At 42.1% G+C, this 23378-nt stretch overlaps 2 protein-coding genes across 11 annotated transcripts in view; one reads left to right on the top strand and one right to left on the bottom strand.

Annotated features, from left to right (window-relative positions):
- Positions 1-4616: 4616 nt before the first annotated feature.
- Positions 4617-12227, bottom strand: LOC111155019 (anaphase promoting complex subunit 13). Of its 6 annotated transcripts, none has more exons than XM_022515027.1 (4): positions 12164-12223; positions 10384-10519; positions 9452-9577; positions 4617-5248 (listed from the first exon to the last, which is right to left on the bottom strand). In XM_022515027.1, the coding sequence occupies exons 3-4, from the start codon at positions 9548-9550 to the stop codon at positions 5123-5125; spliced, it is 225 nt and encodes a 74-aa protein (XP_022370735.1). In that variant the 5' UTR covers positions 9551-9577; positions 10384-10519; positions 12164-12223; the 3' UTR covers positions 4617-5122. The 6 variants fall into 6 exon arrangements, with proteins under 6 accessions (XP_022370735.1, XP_022370733.1, XP_022370734.1 ...); XM_022515025.1 differs by lacking the exon at positions 12164-12223 and adding an exon at positions 12085-12142; XM_022515026.1 differs by lacking the exon at positions 12164-12223 and adding an exon at positions 11495-11654.
- Positions 12169-23378, top strand: part of LOC111155018 (centrosomal protein 63) — a 58452-nt gene continuing 47242 nt past the window's right edge. For 4 of the 5 annotated variants that reach the window (XM_022515018.1, XM_022515020.1, XM_022515021.1 and 1 more), the window contains exons 1-3: positions 12169-12325; positions 21401-21469; positions 22607-22784. In XM_022515018.1, the coding sequence (XP_022370726.1) occupies positions 12174-12325; positions 21401-21469; positions 22607-22784 (399 nt within the window). In that variant the 5' untranslated portion in view covers positions 12169-12173. Of the gene's footprint in view, positions 12326-21399; positions 21470-22606; positions 22785-23378 lie in introns of those variants that run through there. The other variant, XM_022515023.1, reaches the window with a different exon arrangement.

Consider the following 23378-nt stretch of genomic DNA (forward strand, 5'->3'; position numbering starts at 1 on the left):
GAGACCATCCAGGTGGGCCTGGGTGGCTCAGTGGGTTAAAGCTTCTGCCTTCGGCTCAGGTCATGATCTCAGGGTCCTGAGATTGAGCCCCGCATCAGGCTCTCCATTCAGTAGGGAGCCTGCCCCACCCCCAGCCTGCCTCTCTGCCTACTTGTAATCTCTGTCAAATAAATAAATAAAATCTTTAAAAAAAAGAGAGAGAGAGAGACCACCCAGATACCTTTCTATGGCAGCCCCTTCCCCTTGTCCACTACTTTCCATACGATCTCACAGACGGGGTGCAGCATGGCAAGGAAGTGGGGAACAAATATAACTGTGGGTAAAACAGGGCCAGATCAGGACAGGAGAAACTGTCTTTGTAGAGCCTAATAGATCGTTCCAGGATAATGCCAAAATTCTCCAAATAACTTAACACAGACAGCTGGGAAATAGCTTAATGAGAGAGTCCCCAGGCATGATCATGAATATTGGTTGGGGCCAGAGTCTGTCACAATTGCTGTTTCTGGCTGTCTTTCTCTGTAATCAAAGTTCTGAACTGCCTCACCTTCCATGTGCCCTCACTTGGGCCCCTCACAAAGCACAAGCGAGGAGCCCACTAAGTGAGCCCACGAAAGGCGGCCAGCCAGAATCCCAGGGATTCACACGAACCCCTACCCTGCACTTTGGGCAACGCAGATCTGCAGAATCACTTCCAAGCCAAACACCACATTTATTCAGCATCCTGTTTAGTTTATCAAAAGGGCTGCATGTGATTGAGACTTTCTCAAAGGAATAGAGCGCCCCCTGCTGGGTAAATGGCATCGCCGTTAAGCTGTCCGTTACCAATGCACCAAAATCTGAAAATACACCTTTAGTGAATTAACATCGTATAAGACCCAGAATCAACAGTATGACTCATAGTGATAAAGTTGTCAGTTATAGGAATTATATATGGATTTGGTGATAAGTTGATTTTTTACATGTTTCATGACTCCTGAGTTCCTAACAATATTTTTTAGATCTTTATCTCAATTATGGAAACAAGGAAAACATTTTGAAGTACTCAATGTTCCAGTAGGATTTCCCACTCTTCAGAGAAGAGTGGTCACAGAAGATCTCACAGGGGAGGAGGCTGCATGGTCCAAGGAGAGGACATGGGTTTGGAGATCAGCCAGACTAGGTGGCTAGAGTGGTTTCAGCTTGGAACAAATTGTCCGATTTTGAGTTACCATCTTGTGATCACGAGGACAATAATATCCACCTTCAAAAGTGTATGTGAGGGCTAGAGATACTGTGCCTGAAGCACTCAGAAGTGCTCAGTTAACTGTGGGTGTCATTGTTACTGTTACTCTATTATTATGAAGTGGGTCTAATTGGGCTTCAAGGGATCTGCCGCTTCCAGACACAGAGCCTACCTTCCCAGGGGGCAGGGGCTCCATCTGGCTCAGAGAATTTGCCCCTGGGTCACAAGGGCAGTACTCACAATGGGCACTCCACTTTCTTTTGAACCCCACAACCACACTTTGGGCGCTGGCTTTGTGATATACACCTCTCACTGGGCCCATCTGGACAATTCTCCTTGTAAGAGATCCCTCCAGTCCCTCTAATTCCACATCTGTCTTGTCAGCTCAAGCCACCTTCATCTCTCTCTTGAGCCAGTGCAAAAGCTCTTCTGTCATTCCATCTCTGCTCTTAGCTGCTCAAACTCAGAGTAACTTCTGTTTGATAAAATGAGATCCAGTTGGGGCCACTCCCCTAGCTCCCCCAGCTTACCTGCCTGCCTTGCTTGTAATGCCAGTCTCACCCCTGGGCTTTATGCAATTTGCTCTCCCTGCCATCAATCCTCAGCCCCCAGATTCCTCCCCTGGCTACTCCTTCCCATCCTCCAGGTTTTGGCTCAGACACTCAAGGTGGGTACGAGAAATAGCACACTTTCTTATTTTCTTCAAAGCAAATTGAAATTTTTTGGCCTCATTCTGCTGTGCTGCAGCAGAAATTAAATCTGTGGTGGCCACTAGGAGGTTTCTTCCTTTTAGGGTCTCACAGTTGTTTGGGATGTTCATGAGTGACCTCAAAAGTGGGCGAGGACTTCTATTCTTCAGCTCATCTGGGTCACGGCTGCTATCCTCAAGGCCAATTCTGAGGGGCTCCGGAAGGAGGGGGCTCCAATGCTTGGGAGTCCTTGCCTACGCTGGAAAACACCCCCAAAACACGAGCCTCTGAAGCTCATCTCACTGGGTACCACCAGCAACTGGGGCACAGCTTTCCACTAATTTGAAGCTCCTCTCTCCTTTCCTCCCCTGCTTCCCATGCAAGGGTTAGGGTTGTTTTTTAATTCATCTGTTCCCTATTGGGAACAAGAAGCTCAAAGGACCTAACCACTTACTTGGAGGAGGAAAAATTTCATAAACAAAATTACTATTTGAAGTTACGTGCTAGAAGTCTTGTTATAACATCTCACCATGATCATCCAGTCTAAGTCAGGTCTCCCAGACCCACTCTCTATACCCTGTGGTATAGGGCCGCACTGCTCGGGCCCAGTCTGGTCTGTCCATACACCCATCCTCTGACTACTGGCTCTGTGTTGGCTACCAAGAGTATGGTCACACTGTCCTCCAGGTAGCCTTGAACCCCGGCAATGCCTGCGGTATTTCTTCCCAGGGGACAGCGGGAGGGGAAGAACCAACGACTGGGCATTGCACACTGGATACAAAGGTCTAGCCACTTGCCTCCAGCTGGGGAAATGTGGTGACCTCACATTCCTAGCACCCATGGAACCTGGCTCTTGACTTCAGCTTGGTGCTCTTTGTTCAGCCTCCTCCTCTGCTCTAGCCTGTTTCCCTCACAGGCTCTTCCTGAGAGCGCAACCTCAATAAATCCCTTACACACGAGACTCTGCCTCAGGCTTTGCTTTCAGGTACCCAACCTAAGTGACAGCCTATTATTTCCCTTCCCCACACATGTCACAATTTAAAATCATAGATGTGAAGAACTATTGGCTTGATGTTTGTTTCCCCCACTAAACAAAGGCAGATGTACTTCTGTTCACTGCTATACTCCCAGCACCAGGGGAGATGGCTTTTACGAAAGGCAATGCATTGAACTGGACACTGCACGAACACAGCCTCTCAAACCTCGCTCTGCAGACTTCCCTCTTGGGTGCTGTGCGACATTTGCTTGAAAAGCCGCCTAGCATCTCTTGGGGCCATCATCCTCAAGCCAGTCCTAGATTCCCAAGCTGCAATGGACAGTGTGGCCCAGGTTTGGTCACCTCATTCCTGACACAGTGAGCTGTGGTTTGGGCACCACATCACAGGTCAAACTTGGCGTGGGGGAACTGTTCTTTGATGAGGGTGTAAGCCAAGCAGATACATCAACAGTTCTCTATCTTTACAGGCATCATACTGTGATTCAGTGAAAATCAAGACAGCTTTCACATTTTACTGGTCTACCTATATCCCTGGGAAAGGCTGGATTCATATGAACATGCCCTAGATTCCTTGATGTCAGCGTCTTAGCTGTTACATACAAGACTAGTTATAGTAAAACCCTTATTTAATTAGAATGTGTAGGAACCATGGCATTCTAGGTACTTTCAGTTTTTGAAAAACTGTTTTCTCTTAATATACATTTTTCCTGAACATTAGACCCCTCTTTTCTACTGGGTTGTCTGTCTTTTGTTATTGAGGGACTGGTGACTTGGGGTCTTTATTCTGAGATGACTGACTTGTAGCCAAGACATGATGCACAGGGAGATCAGCCTGCACGTGTCTGGATTACAGGAGTTGCTACAACCCCATTTCCGATCGAAAACCTAACATCAGCCCATTTGTGATATACTTCTTCCTAAAAGCTAGGTAAACAAAAAGACCCCTAAAAAAGAAGAGGGGTGCCTGGGTTCAGTCAGTTGGGCGTTTGCCTTTGACTCCTGTCATGATGCCAGGGTCCTGGGATGGAGCCCTGTGTTAGACTTCCTGCTCAGCAGGGAGCTCACTTCTCCCTCTTCCTCTGCCCAACCCCCTTCATGTGCACATGCTCTCTCAAATAAAATCCTAAAAAACAAAACAAAACAAAATGCAGAAGAGACACTTCAGCGATTCAGTCTTTCTAGTTTTTGAATGAGGGATACAGAAATATAAGTCAGGGCCTCTTCCCACAGTTCACAACCTAGGTAAGAAAACGTTGAGATGCCACTTAACAGAGGCAAATGATTCCAGGAGATAAATGTCCATGTTTTCAAAATAGGAGTTTTTTTTTTTTTTAAGATTTATTTTTGAGAGAGAGCGGGAGAGAGAGTGAGTGGGGGGAAGGGCAGAGGGCAAGAGAAATCTCAAGCAGGTTCCCTGCTGAGCATGGAGCCTGACCTGGGGCTCCATCCCAGGACCCTGAGATCATAACCTGAGCTGAAATCAAGAGTCAGATGCTGAACCGACTGAGCCACCCAGGTGCCCCTCAAAATACAAGTTCTTATATAAATGTATAACTGAACATGGGCTTCATGGTGTTTCCGTTGTATCTGAAAGGGCTGTGAAAACACAAAATCTTGTTACTGAATAAAACTAGTGGTCCAGATAGCTAAAGGTCCTTTCCAATGGCACCTAATTAACTTGTACAGAGCAGAAGTACCTGTCAGATAACCTTTAATCTATGAATTTATCCAAATTTTGAAAATGCCACAGGGGATCTGAGGAATCCCAACAATCCCAGATATCCATCCTACAGTGAGGGGCTCTACACTGCTGTTCAGAGGGAGGCATGTGAGAAGTTAACAGTCCCCTCACACCTGGCTCCTCTGTCTTTGCCCGGCCCTCTCATCTCTTCAGTCACCTATGTCACGGGACACAACTCTGACAGTAAAGCAAAATCAGAGTGAAAGGCAAATGTTGAACCAGTCATGTTCAAACACAAGCTAGTGAATGAAGAACTTTTGGTTCAAAGGGCCAAATATTCTGCATTCCTGAGAAATCTCAACCGGTTTCTCATTCTGGTGTTTTCACACTGCATTTTGTTGTCACAAAAACTAGTTGGGTGTATATTTTTTAGTGTAGATTTATCATGTTAAGATCTGAATGAGGAGACAGAAAGAAAACATTTTGTATCTATGTATTTTTCAAAAATCTGTCCATGAGAAAGGAGCCAGGTGTTAGTTTCCTACAGGGGGAACATTCTCATGGAGATACTGTAAGGCCAAGTCGGTCCACTTCATTTCTTGTTCTTTAACAGATTCTGTGGTGCCACCATTGTCCTGTTCAGGTTCAGGAAGCTCATTCTGCAAAGGTACAATAGACATTCAGAATGCTGGTACACTCTGCATTAAGAAACCCCTTAAAACTCAAGAGCACTTAGAAATCAAACCTCTGAGTTCTTAGAAACAGGCAGTATAACTGACAGAAATCTATCCTAAAGAAAGAACTAGGATGAACGGACCTTTTATCTCCTCTTGGGCAATCAGAGGAAAGAGTAGCCATCACCTCAGAGGACAGCTGTGAAACTAAATGGGGTAACTGAGATGGAGTGCTCACCCCTGCAGGCAGCCATCTGATGCTCAAGGAACGGCTGCTCTTATTACTAGAGGCTGGGCTCACCGACAAGACCCAATACTAAGTCCTTTTTTGGGAGGCTGCTTTCATTGAATACCACATTTGCTGGAATATTCCTTAAGTATAAGAAATGTATTTTAACAAACTATCCCGTGCCCATCATGCCTATGTTCTTACGGAGGTGGGTGGTGAGGGCTGAAAATGTTAACATACTAGGTGAGGTGTCGCCCTAGTGCTGGAGCACAGCAACACAAATCCTGGCAAATGACCGGTTCCTCCCCTGCTAGCATCTGTCTTAGAATGGTAAGCCATGGACCACACTTACTAGGGAATGTGACATATAGTGTTTTTTTCAGCTTGAGCTTTAATTTACATAGAACACTGTGTGAGTTTAAGGTGTACCACACGATGATTTGACACATACATACTATGAAGTGATTATCACGATAGGGCTAGTTAACACACCTGTCACCTCATATAGTTAACTATGTTTTTAATGTGTGTGGTAAGAACTTTTGGTAGTTTCCGTATATTTTAAATTTAAATTTCTTATTACCAGGAGTCTGCTTTATACTGGAGTTTACTGACACCAATATATCTCTTTTCAATTATTTCAATTTATACTTTTTTGGGGGGCAACAAACTGTTATTCAATATTGAGACTTTCAATTTCCCACTGATTCCAATTTGCAGCACATGAATGTTTTTCTCTTTCAAAAATATGCTCAATATATATAAAGTGACTTACAATATGTACAAATGTATCTGAACACATGTTGTTCTGAGCACATATGTTGTTTTATAAACATAATATTGAGACTCAAACATATTTGTATGAATTACAAAGAACTATCATTTACTGTAGAGCAATCATACATTCAAACCTAAAGAGTAAGTTTGGTTCCAATAATTATTTATAGCTCACAAAGCACAAACAAGTCCTTGGTTTGTGAATTATTTAACTGACAGACGAGTAACTTAATTTCATCTCATCTGTGGTATGTGTTCTTTTTTTTTTTTTTTTTTTTAAGATTTTATTTATTTTGAGAGAGAGTTAAGGCTAGGGTTAAGGTTAGAGAGAGAGAGAGAGAGAGAGAGAGCATGTGTGTGTGTGTGCGCCCAAGCAGACTCTGAGTGCACTAAGCCCAGAGCCCAATGCTGGACTCGATCCCAGGACCAAAAGATAACGACCTAAGCTAAAACCAAGGGTTAGATACTCAACCAACTGAGCCACCCAGGCGCCCCTCTGTGGTATAACTTCTAAAACAGTATCTTTCATTTGGTCACTACTGTCTCTTACACTGAATGCCAAGATGAAAAAATGCGTACGTGCTTTGAAACCAACACAAAGTATAATAAACTATCATAAACACAACTATCAATTATGGCTTATTGCAAATTGGCCTCAATTCTTGGCAGCTACTCCCATGAAAAGGCAGAGTCTTATTTCCCCAATTTCAGATTGGGACTGACTGAGTGACTTGCCTTGGCTAGCAGAGAGCAGCCACAGTGTCCTTGGGCCCATTCTTGGATAAGCTCCATGAAGCCTCACAGTCCTTCTCTTGCTGTTCTTGGAACCCTGAGATGGCCAGGTGCAGTCTAGGCTAGTCTGCTGGATAATGAGGCTTTGACCTCATCATCCCAGCTGACCTGCTACCTACCAGATGTGTGAAAAGTCTCCTCATCCCCCAGCCTCCAGCTGGCCTGCCGACTGACTGCAGAACACCAGCAAGTCCAGCAGGGATCAGCCGAGCTGGAAAGACTGGAAGACCCTCTCAGCTGAGTCACAAAATCATGAGATAAACAGCTATTGTTTGAAGTCACTCTGTTTGGGGGAGATCTGTTAGGCAGCAACAAAAGCTAACCAGTGCACATTCCCCGAGAGTCATGAAACAGGAAAAGACACAGAATAACAAGAAGGCCAGGCTACACCCTGGAAACTTCCTTCTCCCTCAACCCCTTCCACAGAAGTGGTCCCCAAATCCTGCCATATGCCTGCAAAATTCAGCAGTTCCCCTCCACCTACCTGCCTTTGTTCAGGTTCTCCTCCCCATACTACTGCGATCACTTCCTCACTGGTCCCTCTGCCCTATCACTCGCCCCTTTCTCCATGGCACACATTCCCTAACAATTCCCTTCTGAACTAACATTCTAAAACTCAAATTTGAGTGTGGCAGATTTCTAATTTGAAAACCACTCATTCCTGGTTATCCTCAGAATGAAGTCTAAGCATGGCGTCATATACTTGTCTCAAAATCTGGTCCAAGCCCATCTTTTCTGCCTACCTTAGATGACAAATATAGTCTCTGTCCACAATGAATGTCTCACCATCCCCCAAAGCCTTTCAAAACTCTGAGCCTCTGCATATCTGTCCCCTCTGTTGAGAGTGCCCTTGTCTACCCCCACTACATTTCTGGCCCTCCCTTATGGCCAGCTTAAATATTACATCTCTCTGAAGTCTTTCCTGATGCTCAACAGGCATCAGCCACTTCCTATCCTATGTCATTATTCACAACCTGGCTTATAACATTTATTACTGTAATTACTTATTTCTATGTGTTGTCTCTCTAGATCCCCAAGGGCAGGAATTGTGCCTGCCAAGTGAAAAAACAAAAGTTTGCAAGACAGGATCTAGAGGCTTCACACAGACCTAAGTGTGAAGTCTAACTTATCGGCTACCCAGCTTTGCACAAGTTCCTCTCTGATTCTATTCCCTTGCTGTAAAATAGAGATAACACCACTACCTTTGTAAGAGTATTTGTTTATTTATTTTTATTTTTATTTTAAATTTTAAGATTTTATTTATTTATTTGACAGATAGAGATCACAAGTAGGCAGAGAGGCAGGCAGAGAGAGAGAGAAAGGAGGAAGCAGGCTCCCTGCTGAGCAGAGAGTCCTATGTGGGGCTTGATCCCAAGACCCTGGGATCATGACCTGAGCCGAAGGCAGAGGCTTTAACCCACTGAGCCACCCAGGTGCCCCTGTAAGAGTATTTAAACAGTTAGAAATAACATATGTCAAATTTCAACCTTAGTCCATGGCATAAAACTGGTATTGAATAAGTGGCAGCTAGAATTCTCATTGTGCACTCCCTTTTCACTGTTTTTCTAAACTTGAACTAAGCTGTGACCTATTATCTGATATGTGTATTATTCACTGAGCATAGTATCATTTCTTAGTCTTAAATGAAAATGTTGGTGAGCGGAATTTTATTTCTCAGTAGTCAGCAGCAGTCTACTTGGAAGGTGCATTTTATTAATAGCTCTTCTCAGGGCACTTGGCATGATCTGAAGATAAACAATCCCTGGAGTCTGTACTCTGTGTTTTTTGTTAGGCCTCTATGACATAAATAGGATTGAAAATAAAAATTAATGAACAACTTTTAGATGATTTATTATGGGAGGGTCAAGAAACTCCCTGCAGGAGCGTTCTCTAGAGATTGGGAAAGAAGAGTGTGTCCCAAGACCCGTTTGGTCTAAATCCAAGAGAAAACCCAGCTGTCTTCCAAACATTTTCCAGGGAAACTAGGATAGTTGTGTGTTTCGAGAATGTCTCTAAAAATAGCAAATGATCAATCACAGGTAGACAAATAAGAAATATACTGTAAATGCCATTGCTTCTTGTTCCTCTCTATCTTTTGTACACTGAACTCTCATCTGGTTTACTAACTTTGGTGTGGCAGACAGAACATAGCTCAGAAGTCTTGAGTCTAGTCCTGGCATGACCCCTAACTGAGCTCCTCATATCAACTCTCTGAACTACAGTTCTCTTCAAATAAAAAGTCAAACTATTCAGTGTCTTCTAGAGTTATAGGAATCCACATCTTTGTGGATTTCTTTGCCCTACTAGTTGGTCCATTGACATCCTACTTCTAGTAGGGTTCACCAGATCATACCTTTAACCCACCATCCTTGGCACAAACTATAGCCTACCAGTGGTATTGCAACATCCTCATATGGCAGCTTGTCTTCTCGCCAAGCATCGTCAATCAAATCCAAGATCCTTCCATCTCTCTGTACCTCACTGTCCATTCTTCTGCAGCTTTGATCTTGTCAGATCTGTAAGTCAAAGAGATTATTTCTTAAGCATGAAGGCTGAGGAGGTGATGTAATCGAGCAATAGGCTTCCCCAGGCTTTTTAGCCTGCATGTATCCTTTGCTATAACACCACCCTGGGAAATGGGAAAGACTCATCTTCTCATTTGGGTCAGGTGACAATCTAGTTCTAAGATCCCAGTCTCTCCCTACTGCCCATTCCCTTCCCCCAACCCATGGGTGCTTTATAGCCCATACAGGACAGACAGCAGACATAGCCTAGTTGACAGACCAGTGTCACAGTGTGACAGAAGCCTTGTGTACAAGGCCACAGTATATCTAGAACATAGGTTTTCTCTCCTAATTTGCATATTCACCTTTCCCTGTTCAGAATGCCTTCAATGAATCCCTAATAACCAAGTCTCCTCTCTGTCCCTGTTAGCCTTTTTCTGCACTATGTTTTACAAAAAAGTCTCTACCTGCCTCAGCTTTAATATTAGCATTCCTAGGCATAGGAGCTAAATGAACGTATTGAGATAATGAACTGGGCTATGTGAAGTGACCAACTACAGAGCTGACAGAAATCCTCAGCTGAACTTTTAAAGGAAACTGTCTTTCTTAAAATAGTGCCCAATCCAAGTTCTGAAAGGAGCACCTGCAGCAGGTGAACAACAGCAGCAGGACCCCCTGCTGCTCATTTCTGCTTCCCTTTGGGGTTCTTTCCTCTTTTAATGCTGTACTCCCTTCAACGCCTGGACCAAGTGGTCAAGATGTTATTTAGCTCCTTGGCCATGACTGACTATTTTTTCTCCTAAACATCTGCAGCCTACCTCTGGATTCCGTTTCCTAGTGCGGGCTCTGCTGCTCCATCATAGGTTCACTTTACTGTGTTCCCTGTCACAAAGCAGTCATCCTGATGGCCTGGAAGCCAGTGGCACCAAAGGCACTCCCAGTCACTCCTAGTTTCTGAGGGTACAAACATTCGTAAAAGGAACAATCTTTAGGGGTAGACTCCAACTCCTTCATACAGACCTATGCTTGGCCCCAGTAGCATGACTGCATAAAAGCCCTAATGCCTGGGTAATAGTTATTACAGGTTGGGGTTGGATAAGAGTTTTTAACCCCATGGTAAAGAGTCAGGCAAAACTGAAGCAGAAGGTGCCCAGCAATTTTGGCTACCAGTGAAACAGCTGAAACCTTGATGTTTCACTCAAGAATTAATCCAGCACTACCCCATGGATAACTCAAAACAAGTATAAGGATATTGTCTTTAGAAAATGTACACACAGTTCCAGTTATATTTTTGGAATTCCTGTCCCACAAGAGCCCTTTTTCCTGCTGCCAGTCCTGTGTCCCTGCTGCTCTGTCCCCTGCAATACCCTCATTTTTCCAGTTGATCAGAACTAGCTAATTCTCCCAGTCATACACAGATTCCACCTTTCTGTCAAGTTTTTTCAAGCCTCAGTGAGCATTTGGCCCTTGAATGTCTCCTTCTTGTCTTTATGATCCACCTAACAAGTCAGGTAGTCTTTGTAACAGATTTCTCAGGTATCAGTGTCTACAATTATTATGTGTAAATATTGCAGACTCTTTCCCAAAGATGTGCTTTTGCAGCACATCTTTCCCAAATTTGGCCTCAAAATTTTCTCACCGTCCCTTTTCCAAACACCACTAACCCTGCCATACTTTCCAGCCTTTGCACTTAAAAGCCTTTTTCCTCCTCAGTAACGCTTATTTTCCTTTCAAACTCAACACTAGTGTCAGCTCATCTGGTTAACATCTCATTTCCAGAGTCAGGCCCTACGGTGCCTTCACTCTTCAGGGTCTGGCAGCGTGGAAAGCATCAAGACAGCCAATGTCCAGGACACAGCCACTGTCCAAAGCACCTGCCACACTCGACAGAATGAAACACTACCACCTTCCTGAGCAAACTTTTCTTACACATGTAACAGTTCCGATGCCTAGAACGCTCGTTACAATTCCTTTGTTTCCAGCTAAACTCCAGTCTAAAAAATTTGGCTCCCAGGTCGTCTCCTGCAGGAGGTCTGCTCCTAGACCCAGGGGGAGCACGGGACCCGTCCTTCCTGGAGTCCCTTAGCTCCCTTGGCGCAGCGAATGGTCCCAACTGGGAGCTTGTCACACTGTCCGTTACAAGGTTTTCCCAAACCCGCGGCACGTGTCACCCTACTCCTGTGCTCTGCAATTCTACAAACGCAGAATCACAGGAATTAAACGAGACGACCTTCTACCTAGCTAGAATTGACCCTCGCAGGCCACCACCATCCGTATACAAGTGTGGGCCCGCCCCCGTCCCGGCTTCCGGTTGAATCTACCAAATGTGGAAGCGGGGGAGGTCCAGAACTGCCCCACCAGTGCCCTTCCACTCTCCATGGCGTGCGGAAAGGAAAGTGATTGTGAAGATGAAGCGAGACATCGGCCTCAACTGACGAAAGGTTGGAAAGGGCGACGCTAAGGACCCCACGCATCCTCGTCCCTCCAAAACCAAGACTTGGGGCGCGGGAAAACCTTACCCGCGCGGGACCCAGCGCCGCACCCGCTTCCACACAGCCCTGCCCTCTCAGCCTCACGTGACCCGCGCGCCTTTCTCACCGATCCCCGGATGTGGGTGAGCCCATATTCTTGCACGGAGGGGAGGCCTGGGAGGACACTTCTTCAATTCAAAGTGAGGGGGCGGTGGGCGGAACGAACGTGGCGACGCCGGAGGCTGGACGTCGGGTCGGCGGTGACGCGCGTGCGCGCCCCCGGCCGGAGGTAACGGCGGGAAGTCTCGGGGGCGCGCTCGCGCGGTCCCAATAACCGCATGGGCTCCCGGTGGACTGGCGAGGGGCGGGCGTGTCCTGGTCCGGAGGCAGCTCTGGCTGCGGTGGCGCCGCGGACTGCGCGGCCGTATGGCCCGGGGCCGGCCTCCGCAGCAGCCCGCTGGCCACCAGGCCCGCCCTCGCCGGCCCGGGTCCGCTGCGGCGCTGGGCCCGTCGGCCTCCCCGCGTACGCCCTGCGGACCCGCGAAGGCGGATATGGCCTTGCCCGGCGCGCCGTCCCGGCCAGCCAGGTGGTCAGCCCCTCCCCAGAGGCGGGGCCGGCGGGAGGGCGGCGGGGGGTGCGAGCAGCTGCCGCCGAGTCCACGTCTACCGCGGCGGAGCCAGCTGCGGGCCGCTCTTCCTTTGCAGAGGAGGGACCCCCGGCACAACCCTCCCGCCTAGGCTGCCTTATCTGGTTAGCTTCCCAGCATTGTTGTGACGTAGGCCATTGACCGCACGTGATGCCGGTTCACTTAGGGGGAAATTTTAGCAAGTCTTAAAAAGTGAGTTAATGTTAGTACAAGAGGTACGGAAATGTGGCAGAAGTCTTGAAGGACTGAAGAAGTTCAGAAGGCCTGAGTTTGCGGATTGATCCATACAAATCAGGGGTGGGAGATGAATGATAGGCTGAGTGTTTAAAAGGGGACAGTTCCTTAGGGGCACTTTAATCGTGAAGATATTTGAGGACAGTAAATCTAGGCTCAGTGTTTTTCTTACATTCCTTACAACATCAGAGTAAAAATGAGTCTGCTGTCAATGACTGGTTTTCATTTACATTTAGGGTACCCTTATGTGCACGAAATAGTTTTCATTGAGCCTTACATGCAATTCCTTCAATTTCACTCCTTTAATAAAACAGTATTGTAGGATAGGTACACTGCTGTTACAGAGTTCCCCTCGTGCTTGCATTCCATTTTATAGATGTGAAGAGGAAGTCATAATAAGGATCATCAACTACATATTACTTTCAAATATTTACATATACTTAATCATAGCTGTAGCTTAATGGTATAACAAAATACATGTATTTTCTTACTTGAAATGCAGTGCCGCCTTTAGATTTGTGCAGCTTCTTGCCCTTTGGCTATGTCACTATCCATGATCAGTATAGTAAAAATGAAATTAAAATGGGTTAGATTCATAAACATTAGACATTCACACTGCCCGTAAAAATGTATGTAGATTCAGGTTTTTTAAAAACCATTTCTAATAATTGTATATGTTAGTTGTACTGTGCCATTTTCCTCCCATTAGAAGGTAGAAGACCTTTGCTTTGTCCTTCCCTTTCTCATTTATGTAGTAGTGGTAGCCCACTGGACAGCATCCGTAATCCACTCTGATATATCAGAGTTGCCTCCTTAACCTTTTCAGCCACCCAGGTGCCTCCAGAGTTACCTACTTTAAAAAAAAGTCAGCTTGATTTGAAATTCATCTGAAGCTAACATGAACAGAGGTTGCAGAGATTGAATTTATTTTTAGGTTGTTTCTTTTTTTTCCTCTGAAAGCTAAATTTGCTTTTTTGATTTTATAAAAGTGGATTAGTGTCATCACATCTATGAAAATTTGTAAGAATTCCATGTTAGTATTCAGTCTGGGTTCAGATTTCCCCATCTGTCCCTTTGAAATGACCTTTTACAGTTAGCTCCTTTAGATCAAAATCCCATAGAGGTCCACATGATGTATTTGGTTGATACATTGTTTAAATCTTTTTTAATAGGTCAGTTCCCTTGTGTCCCTTTTCCCCCTAGTATTCTAGATTTAGCTTAATGCTTCTGCATGACATCCTTTTAACAAGTACATCTTTCCCTTTAAACCAGTAGTTAGATCTAGAATTGCACTGTCCACTATGGTAACCACCAGCCAGCTCTGGCTATTTAAATTAACTAAAATGAAATAAAATTAAAAATTCAGTTTCCTAGTTTTGTTAGCCATGTTTCAAGTGCCCAATAGTCAAAGGTGCCTCGTGGCTACCCTCTAAATGGTGCAGACATAAAATATTCCAATAATTGCAGAAAGTTCTGTTGAATAGCTCTGCTCTGGAAGATCAGACTTAACCTTAAATTTATTTATTTTTTTGTGGGGGTGAAGACGATTCCTAGGTGATGCAGTAGATAATCTATTGCATTAATTATCAGAGCGGCATGAAGTGTCTGAGCTCTCTTGTGTTAAGATTGAGGAGTGTAATGCGTTCAGGTATTATTAACCCAATCCATCCATCCTGAAATTCCCCATGAGCTTTTCACTTAATGGTGAAATCTTTTTATGGATTTAGATTGCCTATATCCATTATTGCATTATGGATTGCAGAATGGTGATTTTCTAATCCTATCATTCCTTCAGTATTAGCTAAAAATCTTCTATGAAGAAGAACTCTACCCCACCAGCTATTTGACTGCCATCAGCTATATGAAATATAGCTTGTACAGGAAAGGCAAGAAGAATGCTTAATTCTTTCCCTGTTTTCAGACTACAGTAATGAGGTGGTGGCCTACCAATCTCCAAAGGCAACCATGAGGGGTTTTGCCTTTTTTTTTTTTTAGATCTTCATGGACTTGACTATATTTAAACTGTTTCAATTTGTTGCAGTCTTTTTTTTTTTTTTTAAATACTGAAATTGCTCTGCCTTTGGTCAGTGGCACCTCTTTATGTTGGCTCCTGTCCATCTTCACATGATCAGTAGTCTTTGATAATTCATTTCCCTATTTTCTGGTAAAACATGTTCTTTCATCATTTATACATTAATGGCTACCAAAAAAGCCCTGGTTCCTTTGGGTGGGAGATGGTATTTAGAGACCCTAGTCTGGGTGCTAGAGGTGCTCATGGTGCCAGGTTGGTCAATGGTTCTAGGATTTACAGTGGCCAGAGTTAGGAAATACATATATTTTTAAATATACAGAATTCACACTGATACTTATATTTTAATTTAATTTTTTATATTTGTTTTTATGTTTGGGTCTTTTTGTCTTGCTGAAAATCTTGGAACCTAATGTCGTTAATGTAATTACTTTTTTCCCCTCTCCTATATTACATATATTGATTTCAGATTATACCAATTTTATTATTAACAATATGATTCCTGAATAGTGTTTAGGATTTCTTTGCAGTTCTTTTTTATCTTTAGTTATATTCCACTTGGGATTACAAGTACCATAGAATTATTGCATTTTAAAGGTATGTGAAACATTTTTATTATATGGTTAGCTTTCCACCTTGATATCTAATTGATAGTTGATTTGTTTCATTTTGTTTCCAGTTTTTCCAAACTGCTTTTTTTCCCCCCATTTGGATTTGATTTATTATATGTAAAACATTAACATAAAACTAGTACTATAAAACACAGATATCCAGACAAGTTTAGTGTTCATTCCTCTTTTCTCTACCCTAGTTCTCTTTCTTTTTCTTTCTTCCTTTCTTCCTTCCTTCCTTTCTTTTTCTTTTTTTAAAGAAAATATTTATTTTGAGAGAGAGAGAGTGAGAAAGGACAAGCAGAGAAGCGGGGCAGAGGGTGAAGCCAACTCCCAACTGAGCAAGGAGCCCAGTGTAGGACTTGAACCCAGGACCCTGGGATCATGACCTGAGCAGAAGGCAGATGCTTAACTGACTGAGCCACTTAGGCACTCCCTAGTTCCCTTTCTTATAGGTATCATATTTAGTAGCTTGGGTTTATCCCTCCATAAAAACAAATGCATTATCTGCTTACTTTTCCCCCCTAGTAATATATGCCTTGTAGATCCTCCTAAGAAGTATGTTCTCTGTTTTTACAGCTTCATAATATTCCACTGGTAGATGAATATTCAATTAGTCCCTGTTGATAGGCATTTGTGTTGTGTGCAACTGTTGCATATAGTGCTGTACTCTGTGTCCTTGTACATATGTGATTTTGTATTTTTGCCATTGTGGCTTTGGGAAAACTTCCTAGAAGTGGCATTGTTGGATCAAAGGGTAAAGGCATATTTTTAAGGTGCTAAGTATTGCCAAAATCTCAATAGAAATTGTACCATTTTCCATTCCTGCCTACAATGTATGTGAGGGCCCTTTTTCCCATAAATATACTTTGTCATAAGAGTATATTGTCAAATTTTTGAGTTTTGGTTAATCTAAATACAGAAGAAAAGGTAACTTGGTGTATTTTAAATTTGTATTTCTCTTCTTGTGAACAAGATAGAGCATCTTTTCATGTGTTTTAGTTAATTAATTTTAAGGGTTTATTTTAATTTCCATTAATTAACATACAGTGTTTTATTAATTTCAGGTGTACAAAATAGTGATTCAACAATTCCATACATCACCCAGTGCTCATCAGGACAAGTACACTCCCTAATCCCCAAACCTATTTCACCCATCTCTCCACCTACCTCCCCTCTGGCAACCATCAGTTTGTTCTCTATAGTTAAGAGTATGTTTCTTGGTTTGTGTCTCTCTCTCTCTTTCTCTTTCTTCCCTTTGCTCATTTGTTTTGTTTCTTAAATATATGAGTAAAATCATATGGTATTTATCTTTTTCTGACTTATTTTACTTAGCATTATACTCATTATACTCTCTAACTCCATCCATGTCACTGCAAATAGAAAGATTTCATTTTTTATGGCTGAGTTATATTCTATCATATGTATATATCCATGGAAATATGTATATCAATCCATTATGTCTATGTATATTTATCTATATATCTGTCTCATCTCTTCTTTATCCATTTGTCAATTTTTGGACACTTGGGCTGCTTCCATATCTTGGCTCTTGTCAGTAATGCTGATCTTATATGTTTAAGGTCATTTGCATTTCTTTTTCTGTGAACTACTTGTTCATAATTTGTGTGCATTTTTTTATAGATTCCTTTTCTCCCCCCTCAATTTTTATTTTTATTTTATTATTATTTTTTAAGGATTTATTTATTTTAGAGAGAGAGAGTGAGCGAGCTTGGGGGAGGAGCAGAGAAAAAGGGAGAGAAAAACTCAAGCAAATTCCACATTGAGCACAGAGCCAGATAGGGCCTTGACCTCAATACCCATGAGATCATGACTTGAGCCGAAACCAGAGCTGGATGCTTAACTGACTATGCTACCCAGGCATCCCTTCTCCTCAATTTTTAGAAGGTTTTTATATATTTGGATAAATAATCCTCTCTGATGAAACTTTCAAATACTGTGGCCTTTAGACTTCGCTTATGGCAATTTTCCTACGTAAAACTATATTTTTACCTACTCTGATTTCTTAGCTTACTCTTTATTCTTTCTGGATTTTGTGCCATAGTTTGATCAGTATTTTAAAATTTCACTTTTATTTTGGAAAATGTCTTTGTTACTGTATCTGTGATTTTTTTTCCACCTTAAGTTTAAGTAGGAACCTTTCTGGGCAATGGTAAATTATTATTTATTGGAGCAGCCAGTTTATCAACCATAGTAATTCTGACAGAGCTATAGATCTTTGTAATCATGGTAATGCCAAGACAGGTAAGGGACAGAGCATTGTTACCCTCCTTTAAATGAGACTTGTTGAGTAGGCATATCCCTTTTGTTAGTACACATTAATTCATAATTCTATCCAGAGTTTTTATTTTCTTCCTGTGTCCCATTTTGTGAGTAATTTGATCATGGGTTTATACTTGGAATATTTTTCCTGATCTGTAAATGAAGAGTTTAAAGAGGAGTCCTTCAGATCCTTTCTAGCTCTTAAATTCCAGTATGCTAATGAATTTCAAAGCTTTGCCTTTTATTAGATATCCTATCTGGATTCTTTTTCCCCTAAGATTTAAAGTGTGTTTTCCCTGCTTCCTACCCTGTGTTCCCTTTAATTCTTGTATTCTAGATTTCACTGATTTAAAATAGCCTTCATTCCAAAGGAGAGTTACAATAAATAACTTACAAGAGTTATAATTAATAAGTTATATTTGTTGATGTCTTGGCTTAACTGCAGAAGTGACAATTGTAGAGCTACACAGTTTTTTGGTAACCATGTTAGCATTTTACATTAGTGGCAAGGAGTAGTAGATTATCAAATGGTGAGTAAATTTGCATTTATTATTGTGAACAAAGAGTATCTAACTTTACATCACTATTACATGGCACAGGCAAAAGAAGAAAGCAGAGTGACATAGCATATAGAGGTGAATGAGGCTCGGTGTGGTTAGGAAGGAATCAGTGATGTAGTTGTGAGACACTCAGATGAGAAAAGTCCACAGAAAATCCGAGCCCTTGCTATTTACCTGATCCTAAACAATGAGAACTGGTGGTGTTTGGCAGCTGCTCAAATAGATGGTGAAGGTATTGGTAAAGAAACGCATTACACATTAGATCATTTTCTAGAGAGAATGTTGCTGGTCCTCCACCCCCAATTTTTAAAAACAGAGATCTCTGTTTTAGTCTTGGAGCATTAGTTTTACTTCTGAAATGGCAATTTCCCAAGGTGTGGGTTATTTTCACTATTGTGTTACTGCCATCTGGTGTCCATGGTGGTGAGTTTGCATTTTTTCGTGTACCCAGACTTTTTTGTTTGGTTTCATTTATTGCCAAGAAGACACTATTAAACTGAAAGGAAAGATGAAGGTATTTTAAGATCTGAAATCCTGTAAAATTTATGAAGATTGCACATTGGTTGGGACTTAGAGGAGTTACTGCTTAAATTTGATCCTATGACTCTAATGTGTAGTTTACTGTAGTCAACCTATTTAACCCTCTAAGCCTCAGTTTCCTCAAAGTAATTGTGTCTTTTATGAGTGTTGTGAAGAATGAATTAAACAGTGTGTAGGAGGCAGAACAGTTGTGCACTCAGTGACTATTACCTTCTGTCGTAAACATTGCTAATTATTAATAATATCATCTAGAAAATTACTACTATATATTACTAAGTGTGTGTTACTAATTTATATTGCTAAATATATTAATATTTAAGAATGAAATGATCTAAAGAAGTATACTTTTACTGATGATAGTTTTTAAGTCTGTAGTAGCGCTGTCCTTAGGAATTCTTACAGATTTAATAAATATCCGTGTACAGTAGGCAAGAGCATCCTACTTACAGTGGACATTGGCTACTAGAATGCCATGACACCTTGGGGACTATAGTTCATACTGCTCATTTTACAAATGCAAAAACCGCAGTCCAAGGACACAAAGCTACTTAGTTGCAGAATAGGACTCTCTCCTGGGTTTTGTACCATTCACATTGGTACTATGTAGACTGGGCACTGCCTCGCAGCTCCCCAGAGTAGAATAAGACATGGAATCGGGATTGTGCTGTAATTGACCATATCAAGGTTTGAAAGAAGGTGGATTAGAACATGAAAACCTACATCTTTAGGTGTTTATTTTATTTAACATTGGTATAAGGTGAAGGATAAGCCAGCTGGAGAAAAAGCCTCTCTGCCATATTTGTGCACAAATAGTTAAATACTTTCGTTAGTAACTTTAGAAATGGATGCAAATAGCATGCAGTAGTTGTATTTTCCAATCTTCCATTCTCCTCTCTGTCTCCAGGACACTCTGTCCTCACCTTTGTCACTACATTTATCATACTGAGGGAACATTCTGGGTGAATTTTTTCTTTCACATACTGGACTATTAATTCCTTGAAAAGGAGCATGTCTTTCATCCTTGTGTATCTGGTGGTTAGTATGACACTGAATTCTCTGTTAAATGAAGAAATCCCCACATTGTAATTTTTGGATGAGGCATTAGGACGAAGGGGTAGAACCTCCCACCACAGCTTTTGAGAATTACCTAAAGACTAATTCAGGGCTGAACCTTTGAAGGATTAAGGAAAAAAGCAGTGTCACAGGAGTGAGAAGTAGTTTGACATTGGTTGATGTTTTGTAGAAGTGAGAAACCAGCAAAGGGTACTTTTTTTTTTTTTTTTTTTTTTTTTTTTTAACAAAGAAGGGTTTTTTTTTTTTTTTTTTTTTTTTTTTTTTTTTAGCAAAGGGTACTTCTATTGTCATTTCTGAATTGAAGAGTGATTTTTACCTCTCTTCCTCACCTTCCTTTCTTCATGGTGTGTCTTTCCCTTTCTATGGCAGCCTGTTCTGTCTCCTTCCTTTCTTTCTCTACTATACGCTTCTCTATGACCAGCTTGTATAAGGAGGTTGAGAAGAGGGAGGGGAATTGTGGTAAGTTCAGCCAAAAACATCGAACATGTGCCATACTGAAACACTAGGCTCTCGAGCTGGAATACAATTAGATTTCTGCCCTTGAGGGCTGAATAGTAAGGAAAATGTGTGTGTAAAAACCTCATTCCCAGATCGGTATAACTCCTGTGAAAGCACCTGTTAAGGACTAGCAGTAGGGAAGTAGAGAGGAGGGACGGCCTATAGAGTTGCCTTTGAAGGGAGGGAGAGTGTTCTAGGAAGCTTCACCGGCCTGTCATCTGAAGGGTGTAAGATCTCCCATGATGGACCAAGGAGTTCAAGCTCAGGGCATTTAATTCTTCTTATAATGTCTCTTTAAAAAAAAAAGGGGGGGGCACCTGGGTGGCTCAGTGGTTAAGCCTCTGCCTTCAGCTCAGGTCATGATCTCAGGGTCCTGGGATCGAGTCCCACATCGGGCTCTCTGCTCTGCGGGGAGCCTGCTTCCTCCTCTCTCTCTCTCTCTGCTTGCCTCTCCGCCCACTTGTGATCTCTCTCTGTCAAATAAATAAAATCTTAAAAAAAAAAAATCTACTTTTCCTCTGACGTGTGTGACCCCTAATTCCACTCATTTTGTGAGAGGCTTTGTATCACTGTCCCTCTGCTTCTAGCCCCCCTGGTTCACAGGGGTACAAGAATGAGGTATGATTGCTATCATGTGGAGAGAGTATCAGCACAATTCAGATCATTGTAAGTTACTTTCTTTCAGCCTAAAGTGTATTTGGTTTGAATATTTCTTGAAGTGGTGTTCGTTGACTGCTTCTACAGTCATCCTAAGAAGTGCTACATTTTCTCAATGTTATTTGTTATTGTGTGCTTTCACATTCTTAGGTTTTTAAGTTGGACTGTTAGAACTTAAAAAAGGTATTTTCTCCTGACATATTTTTTTTTTTTTTTTTTTTGCTTTCCCAGTTGCCAAACCAAAGGGGATTTGGTGATGGAGGCTTTGTTGGAAGGAATACAGAATCGGGGACATGAAGGGTAAGTTTGTTATTGACCTTAAGCTTCTTGCTAAGTTAGTTTGTTTATTTATTTATTATAGATTTTATTTATTTATTTGAAAGAGAGGGAATGAGAGAGACAGTATGAGATGGGGAGGGTCAGAGGGAGAAGCAGACTTCTCACTGAGCAGGGAGCCCCGATGCTGGACTGGATCCCAGGACTCCAGGATCATGACCTGAGCCAAAGGCAGTCACTTAAGCAACTGAGCCACCCAGGCACCCCTCTCACTAAGTTTAAAAAGCATATCCAAGTTATGCCTCTGATCATTTTGTGCTTTGGGTATAGAAGCAAAAATGCTGAGTGGAAGCTCAGCCGATCCACATCCTGTCTGTGGACAGCATCTCTTTCTGGGGTGTTTGCCTTATCTCAGCAATATGGAGCTAGCTGCTCGCTTTCAACCCACTCTCAATTTTCTCTTCAAAAGTCGAAGTTCAGAAGTTTTGTACATTAAGAACAAATGCTTTTATAAAAAAGTATTTAAGCCTTCCAAGCTATAGCTTTCTGTGGCTATTTCTGGAAACCTGTTTGAATCCAGTACTTCTTTGTCTACTTCTTTTTCTGCCTCTGAGATATCTGGCATCTCCTGTAACTGTGAAGGACAAAGGTCAGTTTACAATAAGGTCGGTTGCAATAAGTTTCTAGTAATAAGGTGGGAAGAAATAGTTGAAATACATCTGGCTCAAGGATGCGTTTCTTGAAACAGCTCTTAAAATTGTATTGTCATTTTCCCAATAGCTTCCTCACTTCAAAGGCTTTTTATTTTGGTTAGCTAAAAATGTGACAAGCTTGCCTGGATTCTTCCTGACAGTGTTTCTGAAACATTACAAAAGGGCTAGTTGTTGGTTATGGAAGCATTGCTCACAAGCCTGACTTACACATCAGTCTTGTGTTTGACCAAATGACTTAGGCTTCAGAGTTGGGTATTAGAGGAAAGCAAGGTACTTAGGGGAATAAGAAATCACCTTAATATGAACATGGAAGGGAAAAGCTCAGAAATCCTTTTCTTTGTCTCTAGTAAGTTCTTTATTGACATCATTCTACCTCAGCAGGGTTTACATCTGCTATATTTTTATACAGGAAAGAGAAAAAATCATGGGCATATGTTCTTATTTACAGGGGATTTTTGACATCCTGTGAAGCAGAACTACAAGAACTCATGAAACAGATTGACATAATGGTGGCTCATAAAAAATCTGAATGGGAAGGGCAGACACACGCTCTCGAAACTTGCCTGGACATCCGTGAACGAGAACTTAAGGCCCTTAGGGGTCAGTTGGATATGAAACACAAAGAGGTAAAGCTGTTGATTCACTCCTCTTTTTGGTATTTGACCTTGGCTTTTACATTAAATATGTTTCTTTTTTTAAAAATTCTTTAAGTTCAACTTAGTTAACATGTATAGTATTACTGGTTTCAGGAATAGAATTTAGTGATACATCAGTTGCACGTAACACCCAGTGCTCGTTACATCACGTGCCTGCCTTCAAGCCCATCACCCAGTTACATTATCCCTCACCCCCCCTCCCTCCAGCCCTTAGTTTGTTTCCTAGAGTTAAGAGGTGCTTATGGTTTGCCTCCCTCTCAATTTTCATCTTTTTTTCCCTATGTTTATCTGTTTTGTTTCTTAAATTCCACATATGAGTGAAATCATACGGTATTTGTCTTTCTCTGACTGACTTATTTTGCTCAGCATAATACCCTCTAGCTCCATCCACATTGTTGCAAATGGCAGGATTTTGTTCTTTTTGATGGCTGCATAATATTCCATTGTATATGTGTGTCTACACACACACACACACACACACACACACACACACACCACCTCTTCTTTATCCATTCATCTGTCAATGGACATCTGGGCTCTTTCCATAGTTTGGCTATTGTAGAC

Source organism: Enhydra lutris, unplaced genomic scaffold (assembly GCF_002288905.1).
Source record: "Enhydra lutris kenyoni isolate GAN:26980312 unplaced genomic scaffold, ASM228890v2 scaffoldscaffold39, whole genome shotgun sequence".
Classification (NCBI taxonomy): Eukaryota; Metazoa; Chordata; class Mammalia; order Carnivora; family Mustelidae; genus Enhydra; species Enhydra lutris.